This window comes from Hippoglossus hippoglossus, chromosome 13 (assembly GCF_009819705.1).
Source record: "Hippoglossus hippoglossus isolate fHipHip1 chromosome 13, fHipHip1.pri, whole genome shotgun sequence".
NCBI lineage: Eukaryota > Metazoa > Chordata > Actinopteri > Pleuronectiformes > Pleuronectidae > Hippoglossus > Hippoglossus hippoglossus.
In genome coordinates, this window is record NC_047163.1 from 12953894 (window position 1) to 12971550 (window position 17657).

General features: G+C 42.1%; 2 protein-coding genes across 13 annotated transcripts in view; one reads left to right on the forward strand and one right to left on the reverse strand.

The window, feature by feature from the left end:
* The window catches only part of cbl (Cbl proto-oncogene, E3 ubiquitin protein ligase), a 36054-nt gene extending 23738 nt beyond the window's left edge, over nt 1–12316 (forward strand). The window contains exons 6-16 of one of the 2 annotated variants that reach the window (XM_034604601.1): nt 1211–1348; nt 2122–2209; nt 3542–3673; nt 3859–4080; nt 5193–5327; nt 5596–6009; nt 6424–6512; nt 6718–6924; nt 7007–7101; nt 7930–8166; nt 9012–12316. In XM_034604601.1, the coding sequence (XP_034460492.1) occupies nt 1211–1348; nt 2122–2209; nt 3542–3673; nt 3859–4080; nt 5193–5327; nt 5596–6009; nt 6424–6512; nt 6718–6924; nt 7007–7101; nt 7930–8166; nt 9012–9307 (2053 nt within the window). In that variant the 3' untranslated portion in view covers nt 9308–12316. The remainder of the gene's footprint in view (nt 1–1210; nt 1349–2121; nt 2210–3541; nt 3674–3858; nt 4081–5192; nt 5328–5595; nt 6010–6423; nt 6513–6717; nt 6925–7006; nt 7102–7929; nt 8167–9011) is intronic. The other variant, XM_034604602.1, reaches the window with a different exon arrangement.
* Nucleotides 12317–15719: 3403 nt separating this feature from the next.
* The window catches only part of mcamb (melanoma cell adhesion molecule b), a 34198-nt gene continuing 32260 nt past the window's right edge, over nt 15720–17657 (reverse strand). For 10 of the 11 annotated variants that reach the window (XM_034604612.1, XM_034604614.1, XM_034604613.1 and 7 more), the window contains 2 exons: nt 17518–17629; nt 15720–17409 (listed from right to left, as the gene is read on the reverse strand). In XM_034604612.1, the coding sequence (XP_034460503.1) occupies nt 17407–17409; nt 17518–17629 (115 nt within the window). In that variant the 3' untranslated portion in view covers nt 15720–17406. The remainder of the gene's footprint in view (nt 17410–17517; nt 17630–17657) is intronic. The other variant, XM_034604607.1, reaches the window with a different exon arrangement.

The following is a 17657-nucleotide window of genomic DNA, read 5'->3' on the forward strand; positions in this document are numbered from 1 at the left end:
CAAATGTACCTCGAAGTCTATTCAAATTTCAGGAGCATGTACTTGGAGCAGTGTGAGTGACAGTTATTTTAGCCAATTTTGGTAATGCGATGCATCAGTTAAACCATGTTCATGTGTTTCCGTGGGCAGGAGTGTGGTTCACTGTAGTTCCCAGGTCGTATTTTCACCCCCGCTCTTGAGATCACAGATTTTAGTCTCATCTCTTACACTGCACATGAACACATTGTATATAAATGCAAATTGTCAATGCTTACAGACAGGGCTCAAGTTCAGTCTTGGTTTCACAGACAATTATGCTTCTCTGTGTGTGTGGCACACTGCAGTACTGGTACCTAGCATCAATGGTGTGATTGTACACTGAAGGCTGATGTCACTGTTTAGGCCTGGCCTGTGTACAGCCATGTTGACATCTGAGTGGTTATTGGCTAATTTGAGTGCAGCATTTGGACACTACAAATTATTGCAAGTTTTAACTTTTTAACTTTTAGCAGTTGAATATTGTACTTTGAAAATTCTCCCTCCTGTCCCGTCAGGAAATGTTTGTGTCAGCATCGATCGATTAATGTGATGCTCAGTTGCCAGTGGTCTCAAGCTTGCCCTGAATGCCTCTAACGAAGACAGGCTGCTTTGCACGGGGAGTTGTTAACCCCTAGAGCTGATTTTGTTAATTTCCTGATACAAATTTGTACATTTTATTCATGCATACAAATAAGCATCCAGGAAATATTAGATAATAAAGTGAGTGGCCCATGTCAGACTCAAGCAGCCTCTTATAGCCACTCCTACTTTTCCATTCTCTGTCTATATCATCGTCACAGGCAGCAGAGCCTCAACATATTCCAGTTTACCTGACTATGGACTGATGAACCAGCAAAGTATAGCACCCTTCTTACCTGCAAATACTGATGAAGGAACTCACAACCATGCCACAGGTTGATCCTGGCTACTTCCTGTAGCATTGATGAGTTTTTCATGTGATACATGTTCAGACCATTTTCAATGATCATGCACATTAGGTTAAATTGCAGAGGGGCTATTTTCATGCATAGTTCCTACTATATATACTTTAATTTGGTTCATAAAAAGTGATGTGCATACTCGAAGAATGTGTGTCTTCTTGTGCACAATTTGCAAAGACTATTTGTAGTCCCTGCTATTTGATCTCTATATTAAATGTAACAACGTGTGACCCTTTTTTGTCCCTCCCCAGTTACATCTTCCGACTGAGTTGTACGCGGCTGGGCCAGTGGGCGATCGGCTACGTGACAGCAGATGGAAACATACTGCAGACCATTCCTCACAATAAACCTCTCTTCCAGGCCCTCATAGATGGCTTCAGGGAAGGATTGTAAGTGCACTGGCATTTTGTTTGGCACTCTTATATCTGTCATTTTCTTGGGGGTTTACATCTGGACCTCTGATCAGCCATTTTGTGGCTGGGTTTCAGTCTTCCATTTGATGCAGTTCAAAAAAAGGATATATAAGTCAAACTTCCTTTCATGTGTAGGGCTCTTTTGTCATTTCTCCTTTTCTCTCCTCTCCCCACAAGGCACGCATGGCTGCAGCTGTTTCACATCCCACAACTGAATCTGCCCTCAGCCTTAAACCAATCCAGCCATATCATATTGCTTGTTCCCATAATTCTGCTGTTATCATAACCAGAATATAACTGTTGGTTTCTAATATACAGCTCAGTCAGTGGTCTACGTGGCTGGCGTGAAACTCATCTTCTCTTGCCAGCGTTGATTCTTTAGTCTAATGAAAGCTGTGGTTGGTCTTTCACAACCTGTAATCAAGTGCTAATTTAAACTGGGAAATCCTATACAGTAAATCGCTTGCATGCACAAAACATTTATCAGATGATAATTACAGCATGTGACCCACTTGAAATGGTCACATACTGTTCATGCATCAACTCAGTGTTCGTTAATACACGTTGCATTAATAGATTGAACAGATGTTTTCATTACCTCTGCCTGTTAAGGTTGCATGCAGTACAATCATACTAACTAATAATGATGATGATAACTTTTAAAGGAAAATGCCTGTGGAACTACCCGAGGATACCTAATGGGAACTTCTCTGTGTAGCCTCTAAGTTTATGTTCCTCTGCTCCTGCAGCTATTTATTCCCTGACGGCCGGACGCAAAACCCTGACCTGACAGGACTGTGTGAGCCTTCGCCTCAAGACCACATCAAAGTCACACAGGTCAGAGCAGTGTGCTTCTCAGGCTGCATCCTCAGTCTCTTATATCTTATACAAACCTGTTGGTCTTTGGCATTTTATTATAAAGGTCAAATGTTGTTGGGTTTTTTCGGGTGGACACACAAGAAAGGAAAGATCTAAGTTGAAAAAAAGTGATGTGGCAGTGCAGAGCACAGCCGAAAGGAGAAGTAGAAGACTTGATAAGTCAGCCCACAGGAACTGAGTTGGGCGAGCTCAAGAAACAGAATAAGGAATAGATTTGAACAAGACAGTCAGAGAGCGCATACCGCCCAACAGTCCCCATATACAATCATATTTAAATTTACTAGATGCAGATCTTTATATGGATTTTCACACTCATAAACATCAGTCCCCTAAACATGCATGATTTTTTTCCATCAAGACCCATGAATTATTCTCTGAGAAATCAACATAGATGTTTAAAAACACCCTATCTCACAATGTTATCCTTGATCTACCCCCTGATCTGGATCCGCAATTTGATGGGTTCTTCCCTGACCCATACCACATCCTTCCAAGTTTTGTTTCGTTTTTGTGTAATTATGCCAACAGACGAATGTCAATGAAAACACAACCTCCTGTACGAAGGTCAGAAGCATAGTTCTAAAGAAAACTGGACTAAAATGATCGCCTTGTTTAGAAAGAACAGAGATAGTGAAGTAAATCTGCAAATACAGAGAAGACGGCAAAGCATTAACATTTGCAGTACGAGGACTGTTGCTTAACCTTCTATAATATTTTATGCAGGATGTTTAGGCTCTAATGTTGAGTCATCTTTTTTAAGAGTGTGACAGTTAACCTCAAGTAAAATGTTAGGACGTGACTTTGAGTGTAAAATAAGGAGAGAAATTTTTTTTTAAAAAGACACACTGCAGAAGTTATATGCGTCAAACAAATTGGTCCTTTGTCAGTGCAGGCTGTCTAAATTGTTAAGTTTAACAGGAAATCCGTATCTGGCCTGAAATGAGTCATACTGTAATCACATGAAAAGGCTCCTTTTGAATATGAAAAAAACCTATCTGTAAATTGTAAAATATTGTCAAAGAATATCCACCTTGTTGAACCCTAAACAGTCTCAAACTTGTTAGGTTTATATATCTGCTCAGAATTCTGTGAGGGATTTTATGAACAGATTAATTTGCTTGAGAACAGGACAGGACAGAAACTAAAAACACGCCCCCGCACTTTGACTCTGCTTCAGATCCTCCTAGGCTCTTTGGAAATGATCTCAGGTGGTGTTATTATCGTATCATTTTACTCTGCGTTTTGGAACTGTGGGCTCATATCTGTCTCATTTTTTCTTTACCCCCCCAGGAGCAATATGAGCTGTATTGTGAGATGGGCTCCACTTTCCAGCTGTGTAAGATCTGTGCGGAGAATGACAAGGATGTGAAGATTGAGCCCTGTGGCCATCTCATGTGCACCTCCTGTCTCACTGCCTGGCAGGTAAGAGAGTGGGCGGATTGAAGGGGTTTGTGTGGGTTGCTTGCTCCGAGTTAAGTGCCATAACTCAAACCTGTTAAGAGGAAAACTTGCAGTTGAAGTGCCCTTGTGTACAGACATAACAGGCAAATAGAAGCACACAACCCGCTTTCATCTCCTGTGTGCTGCTGCATCTGCTTGTGTTCCAGGAATCAGAGGGTCAGGGGACGGGCTGTCCCTTCTGTCGCTGTGAGATAAAGGGTACAGAGCCCATTGTCGTGGATCCTTTTGACCCCAAGGACCCCAACAGCGGGGGCTCCTGCAGGGGCATGTTCGGTGCCGAAGGATCCCCATCACCGTGCTATGACGACGACGATGACGACAGACTTGAAGACCCCCACCTAATGATGAGCAAACTTGCTTGCACAAAGGTAAGACCGTGCCAAGACCATGACATAATTGAGACAAATAGGATTTGCTCAAAGTTTCCATTCATGACACTGGGCGAGCTGTTTTTTTTCCACTGATAAAACACAGCAGCACTTGGTTGAGTTGGTTTGATTCCCTGGGTGCTGTTCATGGGTTCCTGCTGTCCTCCTCTCTTCTCTGTTTTTCTGAGAGACCCGTCTCAGTGCAGATAAAACACTCCCTGCTTTGCCCTTTTCACTTTTTGTGCACTTCAAGCTCTCGGCTCATATCTGAAGTCTTTCAGCTCCATCTTTCATGGTGTTTGATATGTGGGGCATTCTCCTACCCTGCATCTTTTATGTGCCTCTGGAGGAGCTCTGTGTGCATTAGTCTGCTTATAGTGTAGATGAATACCTGAGATCACACACCCTTTGATGTGGTCCCTGGAATTTCTTGGGCTTTGTTTGCTGACCCAGTCTCTGTCTCATCCTTGACTACTACTACATCGTTAAATGTACTCGTTCACTGTGAAGTACTTGGCTGTGCTTCATAAGTATTTTGTGTAGATTTGTGTTTGTTCCACTTTCTTAGTTACTCCTGTAAAATCGGTGTATTTCATTGAGATGCGTAAAATACATTTCAATACAAACGAGTCCAGTACCAAATCTAATCTAATATAAACAGCAGGTTAAGACGAGATCAGACGCAACAGTCATCAGGTAAAGGGATTACAAATATTATTATAATACAATACAATGAGAACTATAGTCTTTTTCTTTATTAAAAAATTTGAATGAAACAAATGCCACTTTCAATGTGAAATGTTGTTATTATCATACGTTATATGATATGATTTAAAAACCCCTGTCATCCTGCTCTAGGTAGAGATAACCTCAGACCATTCAAAGAGAAATAGGATGATCACTGTAGTGCTGTGTTTTCCATTTAATCCGTACACAACACTGATAGTTTACATCAAAACTCAGTGTGGTTATGTAACATTAGCTGCATCTCACATCGGCAGCTGCATTCGTCATGTGGTTCATCTCCGGAGCAAAAGCTGATTGTGTGAAGTTGTTTCCCATGTAGCAGAATTGAACGTATGTCCTGCTCTGCTGTTGTAAATGTGATCCAGGTGGAGCGGCCCCCGTCACCCATGTCCATGGCTCCTCAGTCCTCTCTCCCCCCTGTGCCACCAAGGCTAGACCTGCTCCCACCACACAGAACGCCCAACCCCACTGGTGCCTCCAGCCCCGGAGTCACCACTAAGGTAAATACACAACCAAGGTAACACCTTGTTCAGGCAGGGGAGGACATTAAAATAATAGTTTGGTCTAAATGTAGATAAATGGAAATGAGATACCCATCAGATGTCGGTGTATTCATCTAAATAATGTTTATTGTTGATTGTAGCCACAAATGGTTTCGCTACTAAATGGATAATCTATGTGTGGAAGACAACCGCACGGAGTTGGATTTCACATCTACACTGTGTGTCGTCTTAATGGGCTCCCTTCATCTCTGTTTCGTCCCCTCAGGCAGCATCTCACCACAAAGACAAGCCTCTCCCCCTCCCCCCAGCGCTGAGGGACCTTCCCCCTCCTCCTCCACCAGACCGACCCCACACTTCTGGGGCGGGCCCCGATGGACGGCTGCAGAGGCGTCCCTTACCCTGCACTCCTGGGGAGCCCCCTCGAGATAAGCTCCCTCCTACACCTCCAAACCGGCTGCTGGCCGACTGGAACTCCCGGCCTGTTCCCAAGGCCCCCACCTCCTCTTCCTCGTCCTCGTCGTCCTCATCCTCCCAAGTGTCCAGTCTGGGAGGGGACATCCGAGCCGGTGTCAGGGAACTCTCCAACCGACACTCCCTCCCGTTGGCGCTGCCCTCGGCTCTGGACACCCGCTCAGATTCTCAGAAGAACAACAGCTCCCTCAGTCTGGATCACCAGCTGGTCAGGAACCACAAAACACTGCACACTTAACTATCATTTGATTTAATGTGTAGCACTGGTTACTACTACAAGCTCAAAGATAGTAGGAAAGTAAAACAACTGAAATTATCCAGTAGACGCTTATAGTTTCTGTAGCAGGTCATTCCTGACAGATCACTACACAGTCACTGTTTGATCACAACAGCAGAGCCATGACATTCAAAGTGTATTTGTCTCTTCTGGTACAGCCGTCAGGAAGGATTGACATTAATTGCAATATGCAAATTCACTCTCTTTCCAAATCTTAGCAAGAAAGCAAATGAGCATGTTTTGCCAAAATGCAAAAATATTCCATTAATGTGATTTGTTTTTTGTTTTTCTATTTTGATTGTGAAAATATTCTTATTAAATTAAGATTATTTGCTTTATTTCCAGAATTTTGCTGCAATAGGTGCTCAAGATTATGACAACCCCAAAGTAAAGCCCTCATCCTCAGCCAACGCCATCTACGCACTGGCAAACAGGTATGTTGTATTGGCCCCATAATGGAAAGAAAATTATTTTAGTTAACTTGATGATCACAATGTATATTAAGGATTTCTACAAAGCACGTACAACACATTTGACTTAATTTAGGAAGTTTGTTCCTCTCAGATATCTCAGCCCTTAGTGTTTAAGGTTTTCTAAATCCACTTCTACCGTAAATAATCTGGGGTTGTTTATTTGCAGATCATCTCAAGCCCTGAGGGCAGTGGCAGGAGAGGAGGCACGTGACAGTGAGGAGGAGTCGGAGTACATGATCCCGTCCTCTCGCCCTGTCCTGCCCCCCATCGCCTCACCACCTGTAGGGGAGATCCCACCAGTACCGCGGCCCCCACAACCTCAGCCTCTCTCTGCACTCCAGACACAGACCCAAGCTTCCACACACAACTCAAGGTATTCACACTTAATGAATCCACTTCCAGGTTAGTTGTTGCAGGGTTGTATAACACTGTTATTTAATTGTTGTTGTTTTCTGTGGAAGGTTGGCAATGGCTGAGCTGGAGGATGGACCTCAAATGTATGAAGCCATGTACAACATCCAGTCCAGGGCGCAACAAGCCAGAGATTCAGGTATTTGGATTCACAAACCTTTTTTACCTGCGCCAACGTTCTTTTTCCGTCAGTGTTTGTTTGTTTGATTGTTTTTTTTATGCCTCTGTGCCGGCAACAGCGAGTGGCCGGAGGCATTATGTTCTCGGGTTGTCCCATTCCGGTGAACACAATATCTCAAGAATGCTTTGAGGGAATTTCTTATGAGTTTATTTTTTTTAACATTTACGTTTATTTCTCTGAGAGTAATTCATTGATTTAGATGCAATTCAGTGCAATGTGGTGCTGATCTAAATAGAAATCCAGACCTAGTAGAATTTAGGGGGGTTTTAAAAGGGAACTTTGGCCTGAGTGGAGGTATGTGCTCTACTGATTGTAGTTCTACTTCAAACTAGGATTAGCTGGACAAGAGTATTTGAGATCAGTATTTACTATTGTGCAAAAAGAAATGTAAACTGTTATCGTCATATCATACAGACACATACATTCTTTTAAATCTCGGTCAAACCTCCTCACCCACCACTCGTTGCACCCAAGAAAAAAAAAAGTGTACATGTTCATGCAAACATGCTTTCATAAGCTGTTTTGACAGATTGTTCTTTCTCAAAAAATTATTTGTGTTATCTACTTTAAAATAAACCCTTTATGGACTCATGAATCTGAACATTAGAATATTAGATTGACTCAAAAACAAGATTCTCCCTTTAGTCTGTTTGCCTTAACGTAAATAATAACATTTCTGTGCACAGTTGTGAGTCATCTGAAGCCGTTTTAGAGAATTTAATGATCAGTGTTTTTGTTAATGAAACAAATACTGTAGTGCTTATGAATTATTTGACTTCCCTCCAGATTACTCGGAGTTGCCCCCTCTGGCATTGACCAACGGTCCCCCAGACCACACAGTCGAGGACAGGGAAGAGGAGGAAAATGGCTACGACTTCCCAAAACCGCGGCTCCCCATGCCCCTTGCCCGACGGACCCTTTCCGAACTGGCAGGATCCTCTTCTTCCTCATCATCCTCATCATCATCCTCCATGGCTGCTTTCGGCCGCCTTTCTTTAGATTCAGACGCTGGAGCTGCAGCACGTAAGTATAATAAGCTTTGAAAAATGGACAACCAAAAACTTCCATTATGGGTGACCCAGTGCTTCCTTCCCATCCTTTCCTTTTTTGTTATTGCACATATTGTTTCTGATATCGACAGAACTAGAGACAGCAGCTTTATTTCCAGGTACTATTAATCAATAAGGAAATGACACACAGAGCTTTTAGGTACATACAAACCTCTCCAAGCATGTGAAGAACGTTGTTTTATTTTTGTACGGTAGTGATGTAATCATTTTGAATGAGCAGGACTTCAGTGCAACATGGGAGTGTTGCTTTAAAGGATTTCTGTTGAGTCAGTATCCCAGAGCTTACTGAAGGAGTGATGACAAGACATTTCCCTCTCGATGGTGCTGATGTGAAGCCTTTTAGTGGTGAAAGCCACAGTCCTAAACGGTTGTCTGTGTCTTCATGCTTCAATCTTCTCGAGAGTAATCTCAGTGTCGGAGCAGCCAGCTGACATTTACCTCCTGTGGTGACTGCCAGGTGTCTGAGTTCCACTTGAGACCTGAACCTCTGTGTTTGAGGAGCAATTAACAAGCCCTCACATCATAATTGAACACTGAGTGATTTATTAAAGGTCACTGCAGTGGAAAGGTCAACCAGTTCCCCATATATACAGTATAATTAACACGTAGCTTACCCCAGACATACTCAGCATGTTGTCTGATACAGACTCCAAATTACACTAATCACATACTCTCTCAAGTTAAAGTCATTCACATGAACCTTTTAACTATTTACAAGTAGTTGTTCTTGTTTCAGAATTAACCACACGTCAAAGCTAGAGTCTGTTTAAACCCTTTGGCTTCTTCTCGTTTCTTCAGCCTTCTCAGAGCCGGTGGAAGCACCAGAGAGACCTCCGAAGCCTCTGCCCAGACGAATCAACTCAGAGCGTCGACCCAGCCCCGTCCCCCCCTTCTCTGTACCGCCCACTGGTGGAGCAACGGGAGGAGAAGCCAACTCTCAAATCAGTAGCGAGATAGAGCACCTCATGAGTCAGGGATACTCTTACCAGGACATCCAGAAAGCACTGTTGATTGCACAGAACAATATTGAAATGGCCAAGAATATCCTACGCGAGTTTGTCTCCATTCCCTCCACCGCTCATATTCTGACATAGCACACTCCCTGTGCCTGTCTCTCGCGTTTGCTCTCTCGCCCTAGCTTGGCCCGGCCTGGGAGGGTTTAGGTTGGCACAGCCCAAAGCCCATCGCCTGCAGCACTACCTCTGGTGCTGGCTGACGACCCTACGCCCCTTGTGGATTTTAACTGGCTGTCAATCCAGCGAGCTCACGGCATCTCTGGGACTCAGCGTCCTGCACTCCATGCGCTTTCAACAGTGTCTGGCCTTCTTAAAAACTGTTAGAGCAGGCCTCCTCTTTTTCAAGAACATCTCCGTGGAACTGGCCGAGCACATGTGGAACAATGACGGGACGCCACAAGACGCAAGACTTTTCGTAAGAAATGTTGAGAAGACGGATTCTTCTCTTTCATGTCGAAGCATTTTGCGGAAAATGTAACCAACACCTCACAAATTAAACTAAAAATGTATATCTATATGAAAATTTAATATATGAGTAAATATATATTAAATGTGTATAATATATACAGTACGTGCATATACAGTATGCGAAAATGATTTCAGCTTTGAGGGTCGCTGTTGGTACAAGTGATATGGGTGGACAGGGACCAGATCAAAGGGGGGGTGTGGCCCTCTGTCGGACTAAGGGATGTGAGAGTATGGAGAGGTGAGGAAGAGTCGGGGAGTCTTCCTCACTAGGACGTGTTGGCCAGCAGCAGCTTAGAAGACATGCAGCAGAGCTTTTTTCCATGATGAATTCAGTCTGTTATGGCCTTTGATTAACAACGTTGCTTTGGTACTTTTTCTGTTTTTTAGAAAGACATCCTTGTTTTTATCGTGTTGTGTTTTTCAAAGTAGCATGACGATGGTTTCAGGTCGGGGCTGTTGTCTGGCAGCGTGTGTGTCCACGTGTGAGTGTGCGTTTGTGTATGTGAGCATGCATGACGACTGTGTGTCTGCCAGACCTGCTCTTTGTGACCTGCTCTTAAACGAACCCTGTTCCTGTACATCATGAATGTGGAATTAGAGTCTGTGTATTCCGACTCGCGCTCTGTAAACGTACTACTGCTCTAACTCATGGCAGGGCCTAGTGTAGCTTGGAGCCTGACGATGAGATTATTAGAGGACGTACTAATGTCGACAACCCTGCAGTACCAGACGGGCTAGTGCTGCGTGATCCGTGGCGGCTGAAATTTGTTTTCGTTTTGTCTTCGTCTAACTTCACTGGCTGGCTGGTTCAGGTTTCTGGCTCCAGCTCAGGCCAGTGATTTTTGAAACAAAAAAAAAAAACTGTTATTGATTTACTTTGGTAATATATTATTGTACTATGATCATCAATATTGTTATTATAATTAATTCAGAAGTGCTTCACTGCTGCTACTATTGTTAGTGCTAAACAATTAAGCCTTAAATGTACATTTGTGAATATTGTGTTTAACAGTCATCCTGTTTCTTTAAAGTGACAGTATCACCCATGTTCCAGTCCGTAATGTAGCATACTTGAAAGTACAAACGGCTTGTGAGCTTGCAGCCCTCTCAAGCTGTCGACTCCTTTTTTTTATTTTTTTTTTTATAGGTAGACTCTGTTATAGCAACAGTAATAAAGCAAACAAATTGCTTTGTGTTTGGAAAGCAGCCATTTTCTAATAGTCAGGCTTCTCCTTCACATCAGTTTCCTTTCGCACCTCTGATCTGAAAGAGTGAGGCTATTAAAAAAGAAAAGAAGTAGGTTTGCTGGCCCACCCCCAAGTCTAAACTGAAACCTGTATTTGGGCCGACTGTAAGAATTAACTCAGGAATAAAGTTGATCTGAACTTGTGGAGTTCACCCTGGCTGTCAAAAAAAGAAAAGGAGGAGATCCATTGGCTGAGACAGCAGCTCACTTGTCAGGTGACATGTTGCCAAAAGCATCCGCTCAATGAAGTCACACAAGTAGCCTATTACCTTTATTTTCTCACATTATAACTTGCACATTTTTTGTTATTACGCATATTGTTTCTGATATTGACAGAACTAGAGACAGCAGCTTTATTTCCAGGTACTATGAATGAATAAGGAAATGACACACAGAGCTTTTAGGTACATACAAACCTCTGCCAGCATATGAAGAATGTTGTTTTATTTTTTTTACCGGAGGGTATCGAAGACACATCAATAGCTAATCAGCCCTAGTTTACTCTGGGTTTTACTGTGTGTTGACTGGAAGCTATCTCCGCGCTGTCTGACCATCCTCTAGTTCTTCTTATTCTTTATGTTCCTAGTTGCCTTGAGAAACGTCTTGAATGATGGGTAATGAACGGGGAGGCCCCCAAACCTCAATACTGTACCAATGTTATGTTGATGTTTTTGAGGACGGCGCTGTCCTGTATTTTTTACCGTTTAGTTTTTTTCGCACAGCATACCAATTTGTGCTTTGATACTGTCACTCTAAAGAAGACGAAAAAAGCAAATTGTATAAAGTCAGTGATATGAATAGAAAAAAAGTTGCTGTTTTGTTTCATTTTGCATTCCTGTACATGTATTTTGTTCCAAAGGATTTGTTTACTTCTGTGAATAATTCTGTGAGCAGTGCCATACGTTTAGAGATCTTCACCATGTGTAGAGTCCGGCCTTGTTTTTTTTCAGGAGAGTTTGTAGGTATTGGTTTGTACCTCATGATCTCTGAAGGCAAGATTGTGCAGTATTGCTTGTATTAATGTGTCTCCTCTGAATCGTCAGTCGCATCAGGCCTCATCTGAGGGAGCTGACGTGCTGATCTGTGAATAGCTTTGTTTCCCTCTCACCTAAAAGATGGATTGTGTCCCAGATCAGTTCTTGGCCTCAGTGATGCTCGACGCCTACCAGCCCCCCCCCCCCCCCCCCCCCCCCCCCCCCCAGTCCCTCTGCTGGGGTACTTCAGCTTTCTGCCAGGAGAGGGAGATGTTGTTCCATGTAGCTGTGTTGCTTCTCATCAGTAAAAGGCATTCATTAACTTTTTGATGGTTTTTAAAGCTCATATCACTTTGGAAGTATGCACAGTGCTGTTAATAAAACGATAAGCAAAAGCCATCACACGCCTCTCCTCTGATTATTTATTCAAAGATGTTTAGCTTGTAGATTTAATTAGGGCCCGAGCACCTCCGGTGGGAGGCCCTGTTGTATTTCGAAGGATTTGTATTTCCCTTTTGGGGCTTTTTCAGGGCCTAGACATGCTCAAATTGTTACCAAAGTTTGCAGGGAATTCAAAACCCCAAAAAGTAATTGTATTCTGGAGTAGTTTGAAATGGGCGTGGCAAAATGGCTCACCTACGGAAAAGCCCCTCAGTTAGCTTTCACTGATCCTCACGAAAATGAGGACAATTGTGTATCATAACCAGATGCACAAAAAAGTCTCTCAGTGCATTATGAAAAAGGCAACAGGAAGTCGAACATTTTGGATTTAGTGGTCAATTTGGCCATTTCCCACATTTTTACTTTGACGAACTTGTCCCAGGGCTTTCATCAGATCAACTTCATATTGAGATGAATGTCATCTCAACAAGATGGAGATATAAACTACCTCGAATTTCGCGTTTTCGTCACACGGTGTGACCGTGCCGTGGCATCAAAGTTTGATTACACGCCATCAAAACACGAGGTTGTGTATCTTTGACATACATGGTGCAATCGACTCCAAACTAGACATGTAAGACAAGAGTCCCGGCCTGATGACATCTACACAGAAATCATGACTTAAGATCACAGCGCCCCCTGGTGGAAACAGGAAATGTCTTGTTTTTTGCATGTCTTACACTTGGATGTATTCCTCCTCATCTACTGACCGCAGCCATGTCAAACTGTGTCAAATGGGTCTCAAGACATTGATAATGTAGGCATAAGATTACTGTGACTTTTCGTCAAACGCCATATTAATGGCATGGCGTTAAAGTTCATCGACTCGCTGTGACACACGATATTGCTGTAACTTCAGTGTTCATGGTTCCATCTCACTCAAACTACATGTGTGTATCAACAGCCCCCCCCCCCCGCAGACATTAATATGGTTTTAAGGAATGGGCGTGGCAAAACAACTGACTAGCGCCCCCTAAAGTGCAGCCCCGGCACTACGATTGGCCGATATGTACAAAAATCGAGAGGGACATGTGTCTTTTCATGACAAACAAAAAAGTCTCTTGGATAGATATGCTACACCAAACAGGAAGCCCGCCATTTTGGCTTTGGTGGCCATTTCGGCCATTTTCTACAATTTTACTCTGATGAACTTGTCCTTGGGCTTTCATCAGATCAACTTCAACTTCTGTGAATGTCATCTCAACAAGATGGAGATATAAACTACCTCGGTATGTTTGATTTCATCACACTGTGTGACCGTGGCGTGGCGTAGAATTTTGATGATTCGCCAAAAAAGGGATTTATTATAACTCCTCTGTGCATTATTCTATCAGCCTCAAACCTCATTCAGATCAGATCCATGTGTCAATATTGACTCATCATTACAGCGCCACCTGCTGGCTACAGGAAGTGACATGTTTTATACTTTGATGCACTGCTCCTGGCTGCTTTACAATATACAGCTCAAAAGAGCTCAGTCAAGTTATTGGATCATGGTCACAATTGTGACATTTCCTCAAACCGTGTAAACATTGAGGTGCGGCGAAGGTTCATCCTTCGCCGCACCTCAATGTTATGTTGTCATAACTCCAGTTATGTTGTCATAACTCCAGTGTGCATTGTCCTATCACTACCAAACTTCTGTCTCATGATCAGAGACCAAGCCTGAACAGCTCTATGTGTCAATATTTCCTTACTGTCATAGCGCCACCTACTGATTTGCCATGAAACAGGAAGTACTTTGTAAATCCACTCTGCATTATTCAACCGGCTCCGAACTACTGACCTATGTTTACAATTCTGACCTGAACAGCTCCATATATTAATATTAGTTCAGGGTCATAGCGCCACCGACTGATCAGTGTGAAAATTAAATTGTTGTAAAATTATCCAATTGAAACAAAATTGCTAATGCTACATCAGAGCCCCTACTTGAACAGATCTATTAGTCTGTATGTAATAATATTGATGGCGCCACCTACTGGCAACAGGAAGTAAGCTTTGTTTTACAACTATCACTCGATTTACATGTAATTCTCACCGTGTGATCTGCAATTGATTGCGTGGACCGTAATGCGCAATTAGTAGACAAGGATCGACGTCGTGTGACAGACGCAGGAAGTGAAGCGTTTATCCTTCCCGCAGTGTGCACAACACATGCAACGTGGAGCCATGTGCCCGGTCGCCAATCGCTCTCTCCACCAACCGCAACAGGTCCCGAGTTGCGTGTGCTCGGGCCCGTTCAGTGCTACAACGTAGCCCTAGTTATTATTACAATTGTCCCAATGCATGCAAATGGTTTCAAAACATTTATTAACCTGTTTAATAAAAGTTGTCTTTTTACAGTAAAACCAAAACAATTTACTATTCACGATTTCTCAGTATTTTACTTGACTTATTAAACGACTTTTGAATGGGTTAATATTGTAAAATTGAAAGCAAAAAAGTATTTTAAGGCAAATACTTTCAAGGCTAAATGTAACAGAGCCAACATTAATGTTATTCACACATGTTTTTCCTCCATTGACGAGAGTCTAGTGAAGTCGAAGAGGAGGAGGAATCAGAAACTGTGTAGGACTCAGTGTGACTCAGTTCTCTGCTGATGGTCTTGTCTGTTGTGAAAGTTCAGTAATGCATTCGATAATTACATTCAAAAAAACGAAATCTGATTTGACTGCCCGGCTGCTAGATCTAATCAGCATCATATCTGAGAGCCACATTGTTTTAAAGTATTACCAGATTTAATAAACCTCTATTCTGTGCACCAACACACTGCTAAAGGTTCATGTGTTTCTGCAGAAGAGAAACAATAATATGGCAGCATGCTGTTACTTGCAGGAACATTTATTTACAGGTTAGTATTTTCCCAATGTTTCCTATAAAAGATATTAACTATAGCAAAAAATGTAGCTCTTTTCAAAATAACTATTTAATTTAAACCCAAGTAAATATTCATATATTAGGTTTAACAGTTAAAACTTTAATCTTGTCTGTAGACACATTCTTTAGTTGAGTTGGACTGTGGTGCATTGACAAAAAGTAATTCTACATTAAGCAAACTATCACTGACTTTAATGTGTTAACTGAAGTGAACAAATTCAACACCCTTGCTACTCATCCTGTATCCTTCCTCCATCCATCCATCCATTCATCCATCAATCCATTCTTCCATCCATTCATCCATCCATTTATCCATCCATTTATCCATCCATTTATCCATCCATTCATCCATCCATCCGGAAACTTCCTTGGAAAATGATTAAGAAACCTGGGACAGAAATAATAAAAGAAAACCAAATACCTCAGTCTGAAAAGAAAAATAAAATTTTCACTCAAACAGACACTTTCTCATTTCCTCTTTTCTTTTCAATTAACAGTCAATCTTTATTTGGTATAATTCAAAAAAACTACAAACAGTGGCTTTGTTGGTAAATTGGTTTGAATGCCATCGATGACATTAACTTAAACTCTGAGGCATTAAAAGGCATTTAACAGATTTCATACATCCACAACAATTTGACAGTGGTAGTTCCTAAAACAATAAAAACAGCAGGAACAGAAAACAGACCAACAGAGAAGAGGAAGGGAGAGTTAGCCGGCTGCACGGAGCAGCTTGATTGGTAGCTGTTGTCCAACTTGATTTGCATATCTGGAGTCACAGTTCCCCCTCCTCAGTAGTCATACATGTTATATTGTCAAAACATGAAAATACACTTACACAGAGCGTGTGTTGATTTAAAGCGTCTCACGTCTGAGGTGGAATCCGTCTGTTTCTCTCTGATCCAACAGATTATTTCATGTTTCAGTCGACACATGAATTCATTCATTCATTAAACAGAAACGTGTCTTTTTCTGATAATGAGGTCGACTTCATGCCGTGAACCATATTTATCATGGACCGATAATCCTCATCCTTCCTCTTAAAAAAAGAAATAAAAACCACTCCAGTAATAATTTCATTCACATTAAAAAAAGACGACGGTTTCACATTAGAGAAACACAACACAACTGCATGGAGGATAAAAACAAAAACAAATCAGTGCACTGAACATTAAAAGTGACCGTAACTAAATAGATAATGTGACTGAGTTCAAAAACACACGTAAGATACAAAACTAGATTGTGAAGGAAAGACACGACCAAGAAACCAGAACTAGAAATAATGTTAATCCTTAATAGTCAAATCCTGAACAGATTATTCACCCGTCTTTTAAAAATATGTTCTTTAGTATACACAAAGTGTGAGGTGTACAGACAGGAGCGTAAACTGTAGATGGTGTGAACGATGTGGGAGTAAATTACCTAAATGTTTGATTTCAGAGCTAAAAGGCAACATTATTGAGAAAAGGCTGGAGATCGTTTATTGAGGGAAACATCCCATAAAATTCAGTGTGCAGACTTGAGCAGAACAGAAAACGTAAAAAAAAAAAAAAGAAAATACAAACAGGAGGACTACAACTATCCAAACTCTCCCTGCTCTGTATTAAGAGCACCAGAATGACTTAAAACACTACCTGGTCATTTATTTTTGGTTGTTGTTTTTTTTTCTATTGTTATTTTAAATAAAGAAATATATACACAGATTATAATATATACACTTTTGATAAAGAGCTGTGTCAGGCTGCTCTGCAGTGATTGCTTTGCCTGAGGTGACGCTCAGTCACATATAAAAACAGTCCCTGGTCAACTTTGTGCTCTATATGTTTGTTCTACAGACAATCAGCATTTTACACGGCTCGCGCAAACGAGAGCTACGGTCTAAGGTCAGTCCTTTCGTTTGAAGGCAGAAGATTTATTCGCAGGATTGTGTCGTTAAAGCTCGAGGTGCATTCCAGGAGAAATGTGCGTGGATGTGACGGAACAGGAAGCAGAAGTTGCAGCTCAAATCAACTGTCGTCCATTGGGATATTAACTGACGGACGACTGATCTGATAAGGAGATCTGGTGGAAGCTTGAAGGCATCAGCAGGTATGAGCCTGAGAGGGAAGAACAGGAGCAGCAGCTGAAATCACCTCCTCACTTCTGCACGTCCAGGTGCTCACCACCCTTTACTGCAGAAACAAACACATAGGAGGGGTGGAGGGTGTTCAATTTAAAAAGGGAATGGTATATTCAGAAACAAGTTCATCTTTGGTCTGAGCTCGATCACTTTGACGTACCTGGTCGCTGGGAGATAGTTTTTCCCCGTTGACCCCGAGGAGAATGGCTTCCTCTGTGTTGTCACTTTTCATCTCCACCACGATGTTGTCTTTGTTGGATTTCTCTTTGGTGCTGCAAGACCAGGAATATGCTCAAAAAC